General features: G+C 43.5%; 2 protein-coding genes across 5 annotated transcripts in view; one reads left to right on the forward strand and one right to left on the reverse strand.

Annotated features, from left to right (window-relative positions):
• Window positions 1-1491: 1491 nt before the first annotated feature.
• Window positions 1492-4273, forward strand: ccni2 (cyclin I family, member 2). The gene is made up of 5 exons (XM_070983796.1): window positions 1492-1834; window positions 2525-2681; window positions 3197-3331; window positions 3813-3887; window positions 4037-4273. Exons 2-5 carry the CDS (start codon window positions 2568-2570, stop codon window positions 4271-4273), a joined length of 561 nt encoding a protein of 186 aa, XP_070839897.1. The 5' UTR covers window positions 1492-1834; window positions 2525-2567.
• Window positions 3990-22910, reverse strand: part of septin8a (septin 8a) — a 39438-nt gene continuing 20517 nt past the window's right edge. The window contains exons 7-10 of one of the 4 annotated variants that reach the window (XM_070983792.1): window positions 17252-17420; window positions 17029-17161; window positions 16478-16647; window positions 3990-8079 (exon numbers count right to left, since the gene is read on the reverse strand). In XM_070983792.1, coding sequence (XP_070839893.1) covers window positions 7914-8079; window positions 16478-16647; window positions 17029-17161; window positions 17252-17420 — 638 coding nt within the window. In that variant the 3' untranslated portion in view covers window positions 3990-7913. Of the gene's footprint in view, window positions 8083-12961; window positions 14156-16443; window positions 16648-17028; window positions 17162-17251; window positions 17421-22910 lie in introns of those variants that run through there. The other 3 variants (XM_070983791.1, XM_070983793.1, XM_070983794.1) reach the window with 3 other exon arrangements.

Here is a 22910-nt window from a genome sequence, read left to right on the forward strand (position 1 = left end):
TGTCTTTTACTGACCTAAGATGAGCTTATGTTAACTCATCATAAAACATTCAAACTTGACAGGAACAAAATAAAACTCACCAAAGCCGCCTCGTCTTTCCAGTGTTAGAACAATCACCAGCTCTGGCACCAGTCCAGTCAGCTAATAGGGCCACTAGCTGCACGGCTAACTGCGCTAACAACATCAGGTTGCTGCAGCCTAAGATAGAGCATCAATTAGCAGTTATTCTGCTGATGCTGCCCTCTGTTTGTTTGGAGTGACCTTTGACAGCTGACCACATTATGCCTTTCAGACAGATAAGGTGAAATGGGGACCCTGGACTAAGGTGGTGAACAGTATAAGTTTGTCCAGTCAGCCTCTCCCAGGGCTCATGCAGGTTCAACTGTGCTAGCAATGCTAATGCTAATCTAACTCTGTATATTTCATCAGTTCTATGATAGACTTTCACATGGTGGGCATTTTGACTTCCAAACACTCTCAAGCACTCTAGTTTCCCATTAGTCCTGTCAGTAAGCCACAACATAATGCTCTGCACCTGGCATGTGTGACTAATAAAACCTGAGCTTTCTACCCTGCAGCTAGTCTAAATCCTGAAAGTGAAATCAAAGACACAGAGGTGAGGCTGCAGAATCGTACCTGCTCTCACAGGGAGGTTTGGTGGGCCGTGCCATGAGCAAAACCAGCCGACACTGCAAAAAGTAAGATGGAATAAAGCAAGGTAATATATGCTTGTTTTTTGTGAGGGCATTTCACTTCTTTCAAGCTTTTCTGTCCTTAATTACCTTAATAAGATTATAATTTATCACTCAGATTTTATGACTGAATTTCCATAATTATAAAGATGTTTGAGCATCCCTGACAAGTACAAAAATTTGTCAAAGACAGAATTTCTTGCTTGCTTGCAAATGTGCTTGTTTTTAACCTGAGCTGACTACTTTTAAGATGACTGTGCAGCTAAATGTTTTCACTTGTTATAAAAAGTGAAACTTCCCTGTTCTGTTGGCAGATAATTTTGCATTTAAGTAGCATTTTTCTGCTTTTTTTTTTGGTCTTGTTTTTGAGAGCTGAGTTTTTGCAGTGTACCATTCATGCAGCTGAAGCAAAAAAAGGACTTGATCTCTTTTAAATTTGGCTGTTTTGATGCAAATGAAAGTGGCATCCATAAGAAAATGATCCATCTCAAGATCATTTATCTTTGCAGCGATGAGTGAATTATCCTGATTCAAATCCTGGAAGTTATTAATTTATAAGAAGCATCATGCTGCATGAGAAACAGTCAGCCTGCAGCAGTGATGGCTGCTGCTGGACATGCACTGTGGATGAATTCACGTAAAAAGGGAACATGTGGAAACACTTGAACATATTTCTGGGACACACAGCAGAAATCTTCCATTTCCAGTGAAAGCTCGACCATTTTGTGTGCGGGGTCCCGTATGTCTGACCCACTAACACATTTCTGTTTAATAGACGGTGTGACGTCACCGAGGGGGCGGGGTCTGGTGCGTTCAAAACACAGCCTGCCCTCAATCCTCCCTGAGTCTGCGCTTCCTGCCTCTTTTTTTGCGCTTATTTGTGCCACCGTCCCAGTTATTTGGATTAATTGGCGCTCTTTCCGCCTGTTTTATTTGCTCTTTTTAATATAATGCGGCTGCTTCACGATCATTCACTCCAGAACGCGTTTCTTCCCGATTTTGTCTTCTCTGACAGCATCCGACTGTTGTTTGTTTGTTTGTTTGCTGCTTTCGGTGAATATGGACTAGTTGGGGGATTGAAAAAAAAAAACGTATAAATGCACCTGCCGTCCGGGAGATATCCTGCCTTCGAAATCGATCAGGTAAGAGCGCGTGAGTAAAGAAAGGCAACAAACGCAAAGAGGAAGACAAATGTTTTCTGGCTGCAGCGGCAACTGTGCAGGAGGCTGCAGCAGCTGCAGCCCATTATCCCGCCTGGATCCCGTGTTGGTGCGTTGGTTCACCCGCGACAGACGAAAACAAAGTCACTACTAATTATTGAAGCACTTTGCATGAGAGTGCAGTCCCTCATCCTGCGCTGCTTGCGTGCACGGTCTGAAAAATGGCGATGTTGTTTGTCAGACTGGTCTATTTCCTGCTGCATTCTTGGCTCTTTCAGCTGCTCTGATCAACTGTTCGCCAGATTATAACAGGCGCCTAAAACTGACAAAATATTCAGAGTGAAATTAGTTTAAACCAGTGTGAGATTCACAGGAGCTGTTAAAGTTGCTGTTTTGTGGTGCATGTAAGAGTCCTGAACTTTTCTGTCTATTAAAACCCTTTGTGTTGGCTTACCTCTTAGTTATATTTAGCTCTCAAAACGGAAACCCACTGTTAGGCCTTGCATCCTCATCAAATCTTTCAAAATGAAGGTAAAATGAGCTGAATCAACCCCTGATCTATATGCCGTGCGTGTGCATATCTTATCAGATGATTTTAAGGGATGTTTTGTTCAGTGTAGGCCAGTCTGTGCCTGTTGTTACCTTATCTGTCTCTTCCTCTTCCTCCATCAGGTGTGCGTGCCCTGGGTGCAGCCTGGCCTCTGCTGTGGTGGCGATGAAGAACCCAGGAGCTGTGGAGAGCAGTCGGCTGGTCCTCCTGCTGGAGGCGGCCCTGGTGAGGGAGGCTCGCCTCTGGAAGGTACCGGTCTTCAAGAATGGATGCATCCAGGTGAGAGACGTGCATGTACCGAAGGTCATTTTGCATCTCCTGCTGGATTAAAGGTGCTAAATGTGGTATTTTAATGGATGTAAATAAGAAAAAAGCAGTCATTTTCAGATGTAGGTAACTCTGAACATTGAATGTCTAAAGTAAGGGTATAAAATCAGTGAGAAAAGGGGATTAACAGTAAAAGGTGAAGGTGAGATATCATAATTGGCATTAGACCTCCCACAGTGGTCCATTAATTTAATGAAACTGATGTCTAAAAGTCGTTACGTCTAACTGTTAAATGATGTACATCTTAAATGCTCCAATTTGAAATGTACAGTGGAAACGCAAGCCAGAACTCAGCAGCGAGGCCTTTCAGGCTCTGAGAAGTTCAGGTTATGGGAAGCTTCATGTCACGGCTTGTTAATGTCCCATAGTGTCAAAGGTGGATTTGACTCCTCAAAACACAGTTATAAAAACACCCGACCTGTAATCTTTCACATATTAACCAATGGCTGTCTCCTCTGGCTGCTCAGGGCGCTGACATCTCTTTGTCCCAACACCAAGAAATGATCCTTTGGCTGGGCGACATGAGCAGGCTGTTCCAGTTCTGTCCGGAGACCTTTGCACTGGGAGTCTGCGTCCTCAACCGCCTGCTGTCCTCGGTCAAGGTAGACGGCTGCAATGTGTGATAATGTTTTCCAGCCAGTGTTCTGTATCTAAAATCTAAAATCCCCATTACTGAAAACCTGCACAAATGGCTGCATAGTGCTGGACATCATCGTTGTTTTTCTTCTTCTGTGGTCCATTGACCCTGAAGCTAACGGTCCAAGTCTGCGCTGAGTTTAACAAAACATTTAATCTGTATTTGACATCATATTGTACTCTGGCTGCACAGTGAATCGTGGATAATCATATATTTACTTTAGTCCATTTACTTGCAAATTTGACTGTATAAAGTGTATTTAAATTTAGTTTCCCTTAAAACAGCAGCTGCAGTTTCAAAGAGATGACGGCGGTGCAGATCCGTCCACTCAGTGGGACCCAAAGAAAAACAGGAATAATTGTCCTATTAAAGGCCTCAAATCACCACTAAAATAGATCAAAAATATGATCATTTCCCAAACTCACTCTCTGATTTTCTTTTTTTAGGCCCAACCAAAATACCTGAAATGCATTGCTTTTACCTCACTGGTCCTTGCTGCCAAAATCAACGAGGAAGATGAGGTAAGATCTTATCAATCACATGCTTTAAGAGTGTTTGAATTTTACTGTACAAACCCTGAGAATACGGCCGTTAAACAAAAAAAGACGCCCACGTCAACGCTGCTTCAAAACGATACGTTTATTTGCTTCCCTTTGCGTCTGTTAAACAGGTAATAGGCTCTGTTAAAGACCTGGTTGTGCAGAGCGGATGCAACTTTTCAACAGCAGAGATTCTTCGCATGGAGAGGATCATTCTCGACAAGCTGCACTGGGACTTGTACACCGCAACACCAGTCGACTTCATTCACATAGTAAGTCAGAATTCAGCAGATAGACAGGCAAGCAAAACAGGGTTTTTCTCTTTTCTCTTTTTTTTTTTTTTTTTTGTTTGTTCTAACTGGACCTGAGCGGCAGAGCGCTTCAGAGCGAGCTGGCTTTGAAATGCTCCGCGAAGTCAGGTCCTGGTCTTGCCTTAAAACACAGCAGTACAAAAGCACACATTAAACCATCATGCTTGCATCATGTTTGCTTCAAGATGGTGTTTTACGAGCCCTCACCCCCCCCCCACCCCCTCACCCCCACAGTAAAGAATTGGTCCTAGTAGAGATTGTGCATTTATCTGATTAGACTCATTGTGCCCATTATTATTAGTAGTAGTATTATTATAAACCCCATTCAGTCCTGTTTGGAGTGTGACCTTCCCTTTTTTTGTAGCCAAGAAGGGAAATTAAAACATGCTTCCTCTAATGCAAAACTTGAAATCAAAGAGTCTCATTAGAGGATTTGTTCAATTTACATTTGTTTTTCCAATATATCAGAATAAAATCGACTAAAATGTAGGTAAATATTGGGTGATGGGATAATAATATGATACATAACATGTTGTCTAATTCTGCAAAGTCATTTTATTGTCTGTGTACACTTTACTCAGTAGTTTGAACAGATGGGATAAACCCCCTTAAATAACTGCTAACCCTAAAAATCACTGCTTTAGTGCCACGTCATTGTTTAAATGTTAAGTAAAAGTTATTTTCCTCCCTAAAAGGTTTTCCATGTCAGCTCTCTGCAGCTTCAGTGCAAAAGTGACATGAGCGGACAAACCTAAGTTACAGAATAACCCAGGCCAGTTACCAGGTGTCTGCGTATGTGGGCAAAAAGCAGCAAAGACGCATTTCAGCATGTCTGAATAGAGCTGTATGAGATTCCCCGAACCACATAAGACCGCATTAGCAAGCTGCCAGCAAAATAACAGGCGTGTTGCATATCAGGCCAAGGCACTTCTGACTAACTCTTACCCGCAGCCCTACATTGGATACCCAAACCCATCAGAAACAGACGATTTGGGTCGTTAGCGCATCTCGAACATGCTGTGAGTTGTTGAAACGAAAAGGTTTGTCTTTGTTAAGAATCGCACGCTGTGTCACTCCGTTTATGGCACAATATTGTTTCGCAGCACGGAGCTGTTTACAGTAGTTTCATCGTTAAACCCTCACACATAATTGCCTAAAGCCTGAACAACTGTCAACAAACACACACACACATCATTTAGGTCCCTTCATGCTGTTGGGCCCTGGGCTATATTCATAACGCTGCGAACAAGGAGCCATCCAGGATTTAATCACTGAAGATCAGTGAATTTACCGCCAAGGCAGCAGGTTGAGCAGGCGGAGGGCTGGGTGATATTCAGCATCTATAATTAAACTGTAAACACATGTGAAGAAAACCTCAGTAACGGCTGTTGTTAGTAGGTTTTAGCCACACTAGCAGCACGACGTCACGATCGCAGTGTCGGTCCACAGCTTTGGTCCAACTCGGATATCTCAACAACATTTGGATGAACTGTGAAATCTGGTCCAGATGTCCATATTTCCCTGACGAAGTCTAATGATCAGCCGCAAGACGGAAAACATTTCTGGTGTTTAGCCAAATATCTCAACAGCTGTGAGCTGGTGGTTCACACATTGACGCCCCCTCAGGATGAACCGCGATCACTTTACATATAATGCACTATAATCACGTTTTGATTGATTAATATCATTAATATGAACAGACGGTATGACGCAGTATGATTATCCTGTGATACAATTCACTGAGTCAGGATGTCCCAGCCCAAAGTTTCACATTATAAGAAGAAATGAGACTTTGTGGACGGTCGCAGGGCGGAAACTCCCCCTGTGTTTAAACCCAGCAGCTGGATGCTGTTATGAATACAGCCCGTTGTTTTCTTGACAGGAATAATTTACCACTTTGAATTGATCCTCACTTTTCAAAGGATTTCCACTGAGACAGCTTCTTCAGTGTCAGAGAAGATTGATTTACTTTCTGATAAACTGCCTCCCGTTGATTTGCATCATGCATTCTGCGAGAAACCTCATCCCAAACCAGACCAAAGGACGACCTGCAGCCAAAGATTTGCTCGTGATGGTGAAATTGGTGGAGGACTGATGCCAAAAAGCAGCTTGGCACATTTGGACTGAGCTGAGCTGATTCAGTGTCTTCAGCTAAACTAAACATGGCACTTTCTCCGACTGTGTCTGAGCGGTGTCATCAGTTTACGGCGTGTGGAGCTGCTGTGGGTCTATAGTCGTCCTAGCACTTCACTTTATTACAAAAAATCCAAGACTTTCAAAATAAAGAGACATAATGTAGTAAAAAAAACTAATAAAATAAAGACATTTTCTCTTCTTATACTATTCAAATAAATACTTTTTAGCTATACTGTATCTCACATTTACATTCCCCCTGCCCTGAATTTCCTTTCCTACATAAAGTGTTATCCTCCATTGTCTAGAAAACAGCAATCAAGAAAATCTAGCGGTAATTTGTCACAGACGCGCCACCATGACACTTTGATATGATTAAATAAGAGGATTTAAAGAGATGCCTCGTCATTATCTCTCAATAAGCTTTAACGTCCAAGTCAAACTCTTCTGAAAGGCAGAATCAGCACCGCGGCGCTTGAATCGTTCAGGTTGAATTAAAAACACAATTGTCCTCGTTTGCTACATCAGCCTGAATTTCCTACATTTCCAAAGTGGAGCAGAGGTGGAAAACTTGAGACGTTAAGTTTTAAGACGTGTTTCAGGGATTGCTTTTTGACTTTGGCACCACATTGCTGAATCTGCCTCTCAGTGAATTCCACTTTCCTTTATAAACCCATGGTTTATGTTTGCTACAGAGTCAGAGACAAGCTAAAGCAAATGAGCTAAACGTGAATGAAAGAGCGGAAGAAATGTTTGAAGATGCATTATTTTTCAGAATCTAGAGTGATTTTTCTTCACCAGGAAACGTTTTTTTTTAGGTTTCTTCATTTAAACCAAAGGGCAGAGCTAGCTAGCCTGAGCCCCTTGGTTTCAGTGAAGCTAGCTAACAAGCTAGCAGGTCTTTTCTGAGCACTGTGTGACAAGAGTGCGAAGAAATCGTCAAAATTTCAATTCTTTTTTACATTTTTAACATTGAGCCTCCCCACTCGGGTTGTGATTTACAGTTCCTGCCTACAAATGGGAACACAGAAAAGCACTGCACGTACAATACAATACGAACAAGGTTACTATGATTCCTCAGGCAAACAGTTGGGTCCTCAGTCAGTCGTGAAAACCTGATTCTCCACCGGCTGCTCAGCGTCCTCCTGCACGGAGCTTCGGGTTCACGGTAGCTTTTAATGCAGGAATGAAGACGTGAGCAGAGGAGAGAGTCACAGACTGCAAGGTGACGGCGTTCAGGTGGATGAGATGAAGTTTGGGTCAAAGTTGTGAATGATGTGTTGACCTTTTTGTCAGATATGCTTGTTTGGACGTTAAATGCACTGGCGTATTTGACATTGATATGAATTATCAAATAGAGGTAAAGGGAAGATGGACAATGAGACAACAATGACATCATTATGCTAACGTTTTGGTCTCGTTCCTCTTCATCTCTCCGCTCCTCTCCGGTCCAGTTCCACGCCTTGCTCGTCTCCGGCCACCCTCACCTCGTTCCGTCCATCGGGCTCGGCTCCGGCTGGGGTCCGGCAACAGACCCCGGCTTGCTTCCCGCCGGGCCGGGGCATCAGAAGAGTCCTGCGGGCTTCCAGGTGGCGCTGTGGACCAGGCAGGTGCAGCACTGTATGGCCTGCCACCAGCTTTGGCAGTTCAAGGGCTCCACGTTGGCCTTGGCCATCATCACTTTGGAGCTGGAGGCGCTCACGCCCGACTGGTTCTCCGTCTTCACCAACCTGCTGAAGAAAGCACAAGTAAGAGAAAAGCACAGGCCTGCTAGGAAGGCCTTTCCTCTGTGATTATCATCAGATATACTGGAATCTGCAGATGTGTTGGTCAGCAAATAACAAGAAACTGGAGTACAGAAACATTACATATTTTGTCCACCAGGGTGCGCTGAGAGGTGTATTTTCCATCAGTAAAATGTCCCACTATTTTGGTTTAATAACTCTTGTCATCATTACTTTGGTGTACGTTAAAAACAGACATAATTTATGGAAGTATCTCAAAAAAAGTGACTTTTTTTCCAACTTTTTACTATTTTAATCTCGATGTTTTTGATTTGTTTTTCACCAGACAAACAAAAAAAAGTCCCAGACATAGTTAAAATGTGTTTTCATCATTAAAATGAAAATCAGTGAGACTGAATGGTCTCATCTGCCTCTGTGTGCAACAAATAAGACCACCCGCAAGGCTCCAACTATTGTGTAGTTTTTACATAGAAATATATACAGAAATACATGACAGTATTGTACAGTTGTAAGCTATTTGACTGAGTTTGAGTGGATCGCTTTGGGTGAAGGCACATTCAGGTGTGCAAAGGGGCTCTGTGCTGTACAGACGCATGTCTTTGGTTAAAGATGCTGCTTCCACGAGTCCAGCACTGTCAGAGAATCACACTGAGGAAATAAAAGAAGGGATTTGAGATAACTTTGCCCCAGAAGTTTACAGTGTAAAATCCTTATGCCACTGCAGAAACTGAAAATAGCTGACAGTGTTGGATCGCATCCTCTGAGAGGTAAACTGTGGTTGGTTCTAGTTCCAGCCTGCAGCGTCTGACCCTGGGTGTCTTTGTTCTCCCAGGTTGATAGCAGCGAGTTCATCCACTGCAAAGAGACGGTGGACGAGTACCTGCACAGCCTCGAGTTCTCCCTGCCGGCCAACGCCGTCTACATCCTGGACAGTGCCCAGATCCAGGACGAGGAGCGGGCCTGGAGCCCCACGTGGCGCCTCAGGCAGGCCAGGAGGGGGCGGGAGGGCGACGAGCAGGGGGACTGTGATGAGTATTACGACGGTTTTAGGTGTTTGTACAGCGAGGAGACGACTCCGGGGGTGGAGGGGAACGATGTTGTGGGTCTGCAGAAAAACGTGTCGCCCTGCCCGCCGCTGCACCCCGCTGTCAATTAGCCTGAGGTTTATTCACACCGCCCACCTCTTCCAAGTGCACAGTGCTCCCAGTTCACAGTGAGAATGTTAGAAATACTGTAATTCAGCACGTCTTAGGGCATCAGTTGGAAGTTTTACAGGGTACTGAAGTAACTGACTTAAGCCTAGTCTACACATACACGAGTATTTTCCAAAATGTGTATTTTTCTGTGCGTTTTGGCCATTGGTCCACACACAACTGCAGCTTTAGGTCACTGAAAACAGCTTCTGGAAACTCTTTCCAGGGTGAAGATGTTCAGAAACTCCCTGTGCAGTGTTGTTGTAAGGAGGAGTTTTTGTCTTGTGACGTTATCGCCTGTGTGTGCATGAGGAGACTTTGTGCAATGAACAAACAGTGCAAGTTCCAACAGGACGTCTTGCATGTTGACACCAACACGTACAGTCACTCTTCCACTTTCATGAGGCGTTAAAATGCATTAAGGAGGTCACTGCTACATAATCCAACACTCCTGGAATAAATAAATGTGTAGTCATAATTTAGCGGTTTGACCTCTTGTTGCAGGTAGCCTAATGGTAGTAGCTTCTTCTCTAGGTTTCTGATTGGCCGACGCGGCTGGAGGGTTCGGCTCATATCGCCACCTGCTGGAAATACTCGTGTACGTCTGGTCCAGGCATTGAATCCATTGATACTCACCTGCCATAACTTTTAAATATTGGCTTAAAACGTTTAAGAAAAGGCAAAATCTTGTTCTCTATGGCTGGCCTGAGGTCAGATTTAGATATTGTTTTAGTCTACTGTGCACTTGTCCACACCCAAATGTGAATCTGGATGCGTGTATGGATCAGCGTTGGAGCTAACCTCTTACTCTGATGCCATAACTCGTTCTGTGTCGGCAGCTGAGGAGAAAATGCGGGGTTATAGTCGAGCCTGACTGAGCTGAGGGTTGAGTGTTTCTCCTTGGTACAGAGTTACTGGTCCATTAAGTTCTCTGCTTATCATTAATGTCATTTGTTTCTCCTTTTTTAACCTTCCTGTCCTTTACATCCGCCACAAATCGTGTTAAGTTGGAGGTAAAGGAGGAGAATTGGGCAGTTGTGTGTGTTTTTTATGAGTGTGGTTGAGGCCAAGAGCGGCTTTTCTTACGTCTGAGAGTTGACCCTGGTTCTGTTTGTGAGGTGCGTCGGTGCTCAGGTTCCCCAGGTAACCCAACATAGCACTTTGAGATTAAGACAAGCTTTTTTAAATGCAAATAATTATATTTTTTCACAACCTTTTTTATTATTATTATTTTAATCTCTTACTTACTTGTACTAAACATTTTTGTGCTGTGTTAAAGTGTTTATTTACCAGTTGCTTACAGAAGCTACATTTCACAAAAAAAAGCTTTAATTTCGTGACTAAATGCTGCAGATGTTTTTATTTCATTAATCCTTTCACTTGTGTTGATTTTTGCTTTATGCAACTCTCGTCACATATCAAACGAGCACCTTTTGGGAGATTAGTTCAACACTAGAGCAGAATGACTAAAAATGATTACCTGATTAGTAATCCAGCATCGATGTTCTCGTTTAAATTTTACAATGTTTTTTCTTAACATGCTGAATGAGAGCGCCAATAACCCCACAGGACTGATGTTGAAGTATTGGGATGAAAATGTCCTGTTTTATTTTGTAAATACCTCCTTGTTAGCTTCATCATGACACTGACATGTGAACTGAAGCGGTGACAAATTATGTTTCGATTTAAAGTGTATTTAACGTTGGCTGATGCGTGAACACGGTGTCCAAACAGCTGAAGCCAACAGACTTTGATTTTCATTCTTTGACTCCAGGCTGCTGAAATAGTTTGCTGTGTTCAGAGAGAGGCCAGCAATGTTATCTATAATGTGAACTGGTTACTGTCTGTTTTCTCAACAGCAAAGTCTGCTTCCATTCATCCAGTCAAGCTGGATGCAACACCAGTGACCAATGGAAAGGTTTCATTTTGGATCATATTTCTCCATTTACTGAGGCAGCTATACCTTATTGTCTGATCAACCACAGAAATAAAGCTACGACTTCAAAAGTCTGAAGTGTCCCTCTCTGGTTTGTCAAGTTTCAAAAGGATGTCCTCGAGCAAGCTACTGAAGTCTATATTGTTCTTGCAAAGCTCAAATTATGCTGACGTGGAAGACTAAAAGCTTGAAAATGAAATTAAAATCTGACGGTGTGGAAGTAAAAAGAACCTCTGCAGCCCACTGCTCATCTCTGCTTGAGGTTAGCAGCTCAAGGCTACATTAGATACTACTACTGCAACACACCTGAATCTCTGACTGTCAGCAGTGGAGTTGCATTGTGGGTATTGTAGTTTTTTTTAACCATCCATTGCAATTCTGACCACATTGTAGAACATCAACGCTAAATCAGTGGAGTAACCTTGTTATTTGTATGTTTGCCCCGTGTGACTTGAGTGTACTTGTCTGTGGTTACAAACTTACCAAACCACACATCAGCCTTCGTCATGCAAGTTCCTAAATCCTCAAGTGAGCCTCTGAAAAATCCGTTTGACTACAGCACTATACCGTACCTGAAGCCCGGCAGTCTCAGCGCGCTCCACCACGCTGTCCTATATGTAAAACAGGCTGTCAGAGAGCCATTATCAGTGAGCTTTGTTAGCAGAGTGTGCTGCTGTCGGACGGGATGGCGAGAACAGAGAGCTCTGAACAGATTGTGCTGCTGGATGAGGTCCAGTGAGCCCTGCAGGTGGTGGACAGAATAATAATAGCGCTGGCAGATCCTTCACAGTAAACAGAAAACCATTACTATGGGAAGGTCTCAATACTGGGCCGTGACTTCCTCTCTCTGTGTTCAGTGAGCCACAGGCGCTCTGTGCTGTTAGATAAATGTAATACATGAAGTGGCAGTAAATAAACTTAGTGGTTGAAGAGCAACACGGTGACAGTCGATTATTTGAGGAAATAATTGGCAGATTAATTCGATCAAGGCCGCATGTCTAAATCCTGCTCTCAGTGTTTAAATGGACGAGCATTAAAAATTAGCTAAACCCTGTCTGGAAATCCATGCTGCTAGCTGAGAGGAGCGCGTAGCGAGGAAGCTGTGTGGTTTTTAAACAGACCGGACAGCTGCAGTTTATGTTAACACGCATACTGTACACACACACGCACACGCACACACGCCACTCACAAGCACACCGTTAACATCATCTCCCTTTCACGCACGCTTCCTCCACAGTCAACAAATGTCACACATCTCTTTTTTCCACACACTTCTTACTCTCCACCTTTGGCAAACGCACTGCAAACGTGCTGTCTTTCACACACACACACACACACACACACACACACACACACACACACACACACACACACACACACACACACACACACACACACACACACACACACACACACACACACACACACACACACACACACACACACAGCTGAGGTCAGCAGCAGGAAGGAGTGTGTGCAGACTGAACAAACATGGGGTCCGCCAAGCTAGAAACGCTGCATCTCAAGCTGACAGCTGTTTGGGTTACAGTTGAGACCGGCAGCCTGTGAGTGTTGTCTTTGTGTGTGTGTGTGTGTGTGTGTGTGTGTGTGTGTGTGTGTGTGTGTGTGTGTGTGTGAGGGAATAAGTGTCTTCACCTGCCTGTGTTACACTTTTATCTCCCTCCCGGATGAATATCATCCAACAAACCACGGCAGAGACACACATCAAAGTCGGGGAGGGGGGGGGGTTTGCATTTATTTCCAACGACAGACAGTAAATACAGCTGCTCTCTTCTCTCCATCTCTGAGTGTAAACTCTTCTACAGCGAGCTGAGGCTGGTACGTTTTCCTGAATCCTCTGTGTGTGTGTGTGCGTGTGTGTGCGTGTGCGTGCATATACTGGCTTTATGTTGTGTCCACTGTCACAACACTCACATCAAGGCGCTCATTCATGGTTTACAATAAAGTTACATCATGTATGGACAATGTACACCGTCATATGTGCTTCTTACAATAATACCATATTCAAAAACTAGTACATTTTTGCATAATAAGCTGGGTAAGCTCTAGAAAATATTCACATACATTTATTGAGTTAATACGAAACAGCACCAGAATATTGCATACGTTTCTTTTAAAACTTAAGACTAAGTTTTAAGTTGTCAGTACCGATGTATATGCAGTGATATATACAGTATACAGGTACTCAGTTTTATTGCTTGACATAGCGCTAGTTAAATGGATTATTTGGGCTCATTTGATACTTTATTCTACTGTGAAATGTACTAAATGCTCATGATTACAAAAAGGTTAACAGACACGCCACAGCTGGTCATTTCACACCGCTCAGGTGTTTTAAAAACTTTCGGAGAGACTTGATTTCACGGATCGGTTCGTCGTTTAAATGCCGCTCCGATAAAATCGAGCACATTCTGTTTGTTTCTGAAAAATACATCTTGAACGGTGTCAAACGTCCGCCGTGTTACACTGCAGTACCCGAACGTTTTCAAGGGCTTGAACCTCTCGTTTCTGCGTGGATAGCCGATGGCAAAACATAAAAAAACAAACAAAAAAAACCAACAGAAAATCTTTGAATCACAACATAGAAAAACAAAATGCATACATATAAAAAGTGTCCAAAAAAAAACAAAAACAAGCCACAGAATGAAAGATCCTGAATAAATGAGATGCCCACTGCTTTTCCTCATTATCTTTCACTCTATTTATTTTATTTTTTTGCTCCCCTGTGGCTCTCACCATCATCATCATCATCATCATCCTCAGTGTCTTTGGTCCATGTGCACAATGTCAAGATGGAATGTCAAAACTAAACAGACAGACAGACTAAATGAGCAGGTGTTGTCGTTGCTATGGTGGTGGAGGACAAATCCATGGTCGTGTGTAGGGAGGGTGTACAGCGGCCATAAATTAACTGAAAAACAATGACAAACAATAAACAAAATAAATTAAATGAAGAAACAATCGATTTATGGAAATAATGAATTACTGACAAACATTTGAGCTCCACAGACGACGAACAAGGCGGCAATGAAGCAGAGAGGAGCTGCAGTTAAAGGGCAGTGCTTGTGTTAGTAAGCAGAATGGGGGGGGCGCTCTACATTTTCCTTATCAAACATCACTCCTGAATGTGTCCTCTGAAATGCTCTTTTGCACTTGGAATGAACTTCAGCATCAACACGTTTCCTCGACTGTGTCAAAACTTGACAGAGTAAATGAGTCTAAACTATCTGTGCAGCCGCCTTCACAAAACCACAAAATGGAAGCTCGCTCCCCCGCAGCAGCACTGACAGCACAGTGCGTGAGCTGCCACAAGATGGAGCCACGCGTCCTCAAATACGTTCTCAGAGTTCAAGCCTCAGACGGAGTGACTCAGACTAAATTAACTACAAGTCATGCATCGTTCACGCTGCACATTTGTCCAAAGCTTAGCATACGTTATCAGATCACTTCCAACCTCCCAGACAGCCGTTAGCTTCAGTTACTGTGAGCACAGCTTCAAGATTTACTTGCAGAGACTCAAAACCTGCTGTGAGATGCATCAACGTTTTATATTTACAGTGGTCCCCCTTTTCGAGGGGCCGTTTTTGGAAAAGGGACCTTCAACATCAAAGTTTTAGAAGATGGTGGGTCTGGAGCCTGCTGCAGGGATTTGCACCCATTCAGTCACAAGAGCTACTGTTGATAACTGATGTTGGATGATGAGGCCTGGTCTTCAATCACGGTCCTAATTCATCCAAAAAGTTGTTGGATGGGGTTGAGGGTGCAAACCAATCCAGTTCCTGCACACCAAACTTAAAAAAAACATTTCTTTAAGGAGGTCTGCCATACAGGTCTGTCCACATACTTTTGGCCACATAGTGCACATTGCTGCTAAATCAAAACCAGAAGAAGCTGACCATTTCCTGAAGGTGCATTCAGGCACTTTTCAAACTACTGTTAAGTGCATCACTGCATAATAAAAAGAGTGTTTGTACAAGAAAAGTACAATCCTGGTTTCAAATAAGTTTGGACGCTGAGAAAAATACTAATAAAAACAGAATGCAGTTATTTGCAAACAAGCTGTTTTTGCCAACGATGGGTTCCTGAATCCATGTAGTAATATCCTTTATACAATCATGTGTTCACAAAGTGGGTGAACCCCCCCCCCCCCCCCATCCTCGCTTATGAACAGCTGAGCCTTTCCAGGATGCCTCTTTCATACCCATCATGATACTATCACCTGTTACCAATCAGCCTGTTTACCTGTGGAATGATCCAAACAGGTGTTTTTGGAGCATTCCACAACTTTCCCAGACTTTAGTTGCTGCTGTCCCAACTTTTTTGAACACTGGCATCAAATTCAGAATAAGCACAAAACATTAAATATATTTCCTTTGTAGTGTGGAGTTTTGTCAAAAGGACAAAATTATCACATTCTGCTTTATTCATTTTATGTTTTACACAGCGTCCAAATGTTTTTAGACTTAAATACTGATGATTGCAGGATGCTCATGAACCCATCGCATGATGTCGGCTGCAATGGGTGACTGAATAATGGGTCTGCTACATGTCTATGTGAGATGAAAAGAAACCAATAGCTGCCTGGGAGATGAAAAATAAATATAGAAACTGCAAAAGAGTCTGCAGTACAGTGAAATATACATGATGATACATGTAGGGCCTATGTTGCAGTGTGTGTGCGTGTGTGTGCACCATCTGCAAACACCTATTGAAAATCAGCTTTGTCCCGTGTGAGCTGCATTCGGCATCACCTATTTATAAGCCCGGCTTTCGATTGCCTCTGCGAGTGAGCTCAGTGGCTCCTCCCTGAACATCCTGAATAATTAGAGCGAGGCAAAAGGAAAGAGTGAAAGGACAGGAAATGTTCAGCCTGGGCAGGACAAAAGGGGAGGAAGTTTCCTTAGCACATGCCAGGCCGTTATAATAGCTGAAATGCTTGCGTGTTGGAGATAGGTCGACAACTGCACAGCACCGTCAGTGAAAGGCTCACTGATGTGACACGGCAGAGAAGAGAGCGAACCTCCCGCTTCAAGAATTGTAACAGAGGTCAGAAAGCAAAAGGAGAAGGGATGAGAGAAGCAAGAGGAGCTAGAGTAGAAAAAAGGAAGTCATTTCAGGATTTAAGGCACAGAATGAAAAGACAACAGGATTAGCTCAAGAGAGGAAAAAGCAGCTTCCTGCTGCGGAGAGAAGAATGAGGCGAGTGAGAGATGGAAGGGAGGGATTGGCTTACTTTTTCTTGTCCTTGTCTTTCTTGAGCGGCTGAGATAAGGAGAGCGTCTCGGCTGCCACCTTCTTCCTGTTGAAGGCGTTCATCTCCTCCTCCAGGTCCCTCCGCTTCTCCTCCACCTTCCTCTTCTCCTCCTGGTGCATCCGCTTCAGCTGCTCGAACTTGTCGTGCAGCTGCGAGGGAGGGGACGAGGGTGGTGACGGTGCGACAGGACAGGGACAGAGGGGAGACAACAGATTTGAGGACAGACAGGTGAAGGGAAAATCACCCGCATCACTTATTTCATGATGGCACCTTCTCGCCTACTATCATGTGCTTATACTGACTGCACTGGCTGAAATGATGTAAAACTGTCAAGCTGCGCAGGATGTTTTGTGTTTCGTGCACACTGAGGAGCAAAGACATGTTCTGTGTATCTCAGTACACAGTGATCTGCACACACCAGACAGCACAGGCCTGCTTATTGTCTAATGCCGTCCAAAAAAATAAATCACACTGTAATTTTACTCTGTTGGTCTATATTTCCATACTGCGTCACTTCACTTGAGACTGACCTCTCTCTCCTTTTCTTTCAGCTCTGCTTCTGTCTCTTTTACTTTGTTGACAAACATCTGTCGCATTTCCTCCTCTTTACGCTGCAGGTCCCCCAAGAACTCTTTCCTCTTGGCCTCATACGTCTCTTGAAGACTGCAGAGTAGGAAAGAGAGGACAGAGTGAGAACAGACAGGAGAAGATTTGGTGTTGACTTAACACATGAGGGTCTCGCCGGCTCTCCACCTGAATGGCTGGCTGTCGGGGTCTGTGTCTTTGAAGCCCATCTCCTCCAGCTTACAGCGTCGGTACAGCTCGTAGTGGCGGGCGTGGGTCTGCTCCCTCAGATCCTCCATGTTGACCCTGATCAGCATCTCTCTGAGCTTCACAAAGTCGCAGTGGCTCTCATTCTCGACTGGAGGGAAAACACACACACCAGAATCAGGACGGCAGCTGGGGTTCAGGTGATCATCTTAGTTATTGGTTACGATAAACTGGTGCTGATCGGTTTTGGTTGTGCTAATGAGGCCGAGTCGGAGCTACAAATGTGCAGTCGTGTCTCGTTTCAAATTCTGAGTCTTCGCTTCTCGCTTTCATCCTGTGGCGAGCTGTCTTTTTTCACCGCTTCCAACTTATTTTAACAGCCCATCTGTCACCTCGTTACCCTCCCCTCCTCTTCCATTTCTCTCTCGAAAGCAGAAAATCACATCACAAGTCTGCATAAAACACACTGAGGAGAATCACATTTGGCATCTGTGAATTAAACCAAATCCATCACATTTCGCCATCAAGCAGGAGACGATGAACTGGAGATATGCTGCACTTCTCGTGTTTATTTTTTCTACTGGAGCAACTTTGACAACTTCGCTTAAGTTTCATGACTGATCGACTCTCCTGGTTTGATGAAATCATGGTGGAGAAAGGGCAGGAAGTGTTTCCTGCCAGACAGACTGACAGCAGAGAGAGGAGGGGGGGTCTGCCCTGGGCGACATTTCCATTCTGGTGAAGCCTTTTTACTCATAGGTCACTTTATTAAGTCCATCGCAACAATACGGGCTGTCCTGGAGATTAAAACAATGATTTTTTGGTAATGGTAGAGGCCAGAATAAAGGCTGAAGTGGGCGGGGGCGCCTGGATGTGGACTGAACCCATCTGTACTATGAATCAATCATGTGGTCTGGATAAAACACAAGTGGGTCATAATATGGCAATGCATATGCCGCTAACAGTCGGCGTCAGCCTCAGGGTTTCTGCAGGACTCACCAGGTTACATTTAACACTTGTTCAGACCTTTTAAATGCAGCACTGGATGCAATACGTTTCACCTGTTTCATACTGGCAAAGGTTTAAAGGAGTGATGGCAAACCAGTTGGGGCAATGAGGCCTGGAATTATCTATTGTTAGATAACATTTTTTCAGTAATTAATTAATCAAACAATCCACTGTTGCGTCCCTCTTTAAGTTTATGTCATGAATGTCTCTCAACAGCCTGCAATCACAACATATTTTAACTAACATTACAGACTTTATGGGAGACTTTAGCTCATTAAAGCTAAGATGTTAATGCATTTTAAAGCCTTTACTGAGGAAACTGAGTTCAGTGTTTTTTGAGACAGATACCCTGCAGCCAAAATCTGCTCGCTCTCTTCTTTTGTTCTCATCAAGAAAAAAAATCACTCCTCTCTTTCCAAATAAACTTTCCCCTTCTTGATGTTATTTTTCCCTTTATTGACAGACTTGATAATATCTTCATAGTCTATGTGGAAACTTGGAAAACTGCTAATTACTTGATATGCTCAATCTCCTCCAAAAATTCAAAGCACTAAAAACCTGGAGCTTAACTGAGAGCAGCTGTGGTCTAGTATATAACTTGATACACCAGCCGGCTAATTGAGGGAAAACTAGAATGTCTCGTTAAAATGGACGTGTGTTGTCAAAGGGAAAACTTTCCCTTTCAGGAAGTTAATGTGATCAACCTGTTAGCAATCCTCAGAAAGACACTACAAAGAGCTTTTCTGTTGTCTCAGATGTGGTGTGTGCAGAGTGGAGGCACGTGCAGAGCGAAGGCACGTGCCCTTGCAGGGGCTGGAGCATATGTCATGAAGCCCGGGGTAGCCGTGGAGGAGAATGGGATATATGTTGAGTTTAAATGCCACCACAAGCTGTGAGCTCTGTGGATGTAAAGACAGCAGCAATTATACTGAAAAAGCCCAATTAGCATGGCATTTAGCTTCTCCTGGTGGAAAATGCTGGGAAAGCAGCCTGCAGTCTACGATAGCAAACCACAACGTAGCATAAAGAAATGCAACACAACAGTCAAAGAGGCTGAACAACCCAAGCATCCCACTCAAAGAAATACGGCTTTCCTTCATTATGCGAGGACAGAAGAAGCAAGTGAATGAGCACGAATGAACTTCTGGAGTCAAAATACTTTTTAAAAAGATGTGAAATCACAGCAGTGATGCAGCTGTCTGAATCACTTACTCTCGATTTTTACTCAAATTCGCTGGTTGACTGCACATCATTAGTGGGAATCTACGAGTTAAAAACAGAAACGAGCTGTTCTCCAGGGCTGCATCCAGGCTACTGAAATGGCCTGTTCATTTGGCGTCTAATAGTCTCTCTGTACTGGCCCCCCACCGAGGGCTGAATGAGGGCCAATCCCCTCACTGACTGCAGCACTGAGCCCTCAAGATATCTGAGCACGGGGCTCTGCAGATACCCATGCACACACAAACACACCAGCGTGACGACAGAAACATACAGAAAACATACAAACAGAGGAGAAAGGGGGAGAGAAGAAGAATGGCTGCAAATAAATCTGCAGTGTGCAAAATGAAATAGACAAACGCGTAAAAATAAAAATACATGAAAACATGTTGCAGACAGACCAGTCAGCTGCTCTAAAACAACAGTGATATGGTGAATAATGTTACATTATCTGGTAGATTTGTGTAAGATATTAGCAAAATTTACAAAAAATACAGAACAATACAAAGAGCCTACAGCCATACGAGCGGCTCTGTGAGGCTGGTAATTAGCAGCTATAATGCTTACCAAGTTGGCTTAGCATGTTAGCATGCTAATTAGCACTAAACACAAAGTACAGCTGAGGTTGATGCGAATATTATTCATTTTGAAAGTATCCAGTCATAAATTAAAGTGAACTAAATCTTTGGATGAAAGTCGGATAATTATCCTGTGGGGGACATGAACGTGTGCGCCGAATTTCATGGCTATCCGTGTGATAAAAGTGATGCTGTACTTCAGAAATCAGAGACAATTGAGAATGAAAAGCAGAGCCAGAGATCAATAACGCCCATGCTTACATACAAACAGCCTCTCCAATGTGGGTACACAGTTGTACAAACAGTAGCTCGAGGGGTCTGAGGGGTCTGCTATATGTCACAGATGTCTGGAGTTCAGAGATAACAGAGCATCAAGATCCTGAGGGAAGATATAAACACACACACATACACACAGTCCCCTTCAACTACTCTTTTTATCAGTAGACAGTCCTCCCTCTGTCTTCTTTTAAGTCCATGGAAATTTCCCATGGCTCTTCGAGAGGTTACCATAACCCATCTATGTGACATCTGGCATCTCCAAACTGTTTCCACTGACAAAGACCTTCCTTTCAGTCGCCCAAGTGTAGTAAAACACTGAAACCTCTGTCCTCTTCTGCCCTGTGTCCTCAGATACTGTGACAAAGTGTGTTGTGCGAACGGTGAGGAGCCACCAGTTTGCAAGTAGGCCTGACTTAAAGCAAAGCAGTTTGCTTGTATTATATCCCATCAGTCCAGAGCCACATTAACATGGAGCCTAATATTCTGATTATAATCATTTTAAAAGCACAAACAGAATAATAACGTTGCATATAAACACCTCTGTCAGAATAAAAAGTGAAATTTCAAAGGGTGGCATTGACAGATCGAAGAAAACCTGTACCATGATTACTTCCTGGCTGCAGTCTTTCTACACAAACCCTCCCTAAATGTGTGGGAACGCTCGTTTCTCCACGTCCAAAACATGACGGCTTCCAGCTGAACTGGACCTCTGGAGAGTTTGTTAATGATAAAAATCTCTTAAAGCGCTTAAGAGCAACACAATAACACCAACCAGTGCGCTAAATAAACAGATATCCATCTGCAGGGAGCTGATCAAACGTGCCACAGAGATATTGCTGAATGGGCTGGAGCTGAAAGGTAGCCGCTGAGGAAGCCGAACGCACGATGTGTTCACCGCGTTTGTGCATGTCACACAGTCGCCCTGATTAAATGCGTCAGTGCATGTAAACACCAGGCTGTATTACATCACGTCGTGTAAACAGCTGTCCCGAAATCTTCAATCAGAATGAAAACAAGTGAGCATATAACTAATGTCAGCCTCTTTTCTACAGATAATATTTATATCTGAAGATGCTCCTGTGCTCATTTCGCACAGCCTCAACGACAGCAATCATCTTAGTCCACTGATGTTTCATGAATTAAAAGCCCAAACAATTTTTTTAATGCAACATCCGGCATTTTAAATGTAAAGATTTATCTGTTGTCCAATGTTGTTCTAATGAAGTGTTATCCAGTATTAGTGAGGGCTGCTTCCAATCTTCTTTTCATTTTGGGTAATGTGACAAGTCTTGTGTTTACATAATAATCAGGTATTGCGCTTTTAGGAATCTTTCCACTGTTTTTCCTCTTGACAGCCAAATTTTCTTGCCATTCTACAGTCAATGCTTTGCAGTATCAAAATCAGCCTCAAGACCTGTTTTCAACTAATATCAACTATCTGTTAACTGCTGCTGAAGAATGACAAAATAAGCGACAAATGAGCTGACGGTAAAGACAAGATCACTTTTTGCAGATGGCACAATTCTGTCTGTTAGTGGACTGGACTATAGCTTCATGGTGACTGATGGAATCCAAAGGAATCCGTCCCCAGGAGACACACCACAGGCTTTATAAATAACCATAGTGTGTCCTCTGAGGGTTGGGGAATGAGAGTGGTCAGTGGATAATGGAGAGAGGAAAGGAAGCGAGGGTGAGGACACGAGCAGTAAACTGAGGAAAGGAAGGAATGAGAGCTCAACTCCCATCTGAGCTGTAATATTCTCACAGCACGACTCTGTGCGACATTATTAAATTAAAATGTTTACTCCAATTGACAAGGCACGAGGGAATGAGCTGTGGGAAAAGATCCCAGGATCCCTGAAATAATAAGTCACGTCTGCATGGACAACGCGTGCATGCAAACATGCAGGTACATGTGCACTCGCACACGAAGGCAGAGAAACATACTGTACATGCATGCAAAGAAAGACAAGTACAGTAATACATACACACAGACACACGCTGGCAATATCCCCAAACAATCTCTGCCCACTCGCCCTTCATTTCACAGTGTCACTCTGCATGAAGTCACACTCGCAGCTGCGGAGGGCACTCTGCATTAAGAGGGAGGGTATAAATAAACAGGCAAACTGTGGGATGCACGCAACACTGCCATGAGCAGGAGAACCGCTTTTACAATGAATCCTGATGGACGCCTCACTGAGTTATATCATGTGTCATTTCTCTGTGAGCGCCAAGCATCCTCAAAGCAAGCAGCATGTGGTATAAAACAGACCATACCCTGTTTTTTCTGCCTCTGTGAAAAGACAGGGATGATACAATGATACATGCAATGTGGAAAGGAGGAAGTTAATTACATATGATTCCTCCCTTCGGCTGCCTGTGCGCTTCTGTGTAGGGGATTGAGTGGTGTTTGGTAAATATTTTCTGGACTGATTATTTTCTTGACTGATTGTCTGGTTGATGAAAAATCAAAAAGTAGTGAAAAAGATCATGAAAAGATCTCTCTGCCCAAGTCTTCAAATTGCCTCATTTGTCTGACAAAACAAGGGTAAAAA

This window comes from Chaetodon trifascialis, chromosome 16 (genome assembly GCF_039877785.1).
Source record: "Chaetodon trifascialis isolate fChaTrf1 chromosome 16, fChaTrf1.hap1, whole genome shotgun sequence".
In the NCBI taxonomy this organism is placed as follows: domain Eukaryota; kingdom Metazoa; phylum Chordata; class Actinopteri; order Chaetodontiformes; family Chaetodontidae; genus Chaetodon; species Chaetodon trifascialis.

Excerpts from the sequence above, each read along its gene's own strand:
- ccni2 (XM_070983796.1), top strand. The coding sequence starts at position 2,568 with ATGAAGAACCCAGGAGCTGTGGAGAGCAGTCGGCTGGTCCTCCTGCTG. Across the intron at positions 2,682-3,196 it reads TCAAGAATGGATGCATCCAG|GGCGCTGACATCTCTTTGTC; the intron begins GTGAGAGACGTG and ends CTGGCTGCTCAG. Across the intron at positions 3,332-3,812 it reads GCCTGCTGTCCTCGGTCAAG|GCCCAACCAAAATACCTGAA; the intron begins GTAGACGGCTGC and ends TTCTTTTTTTAG.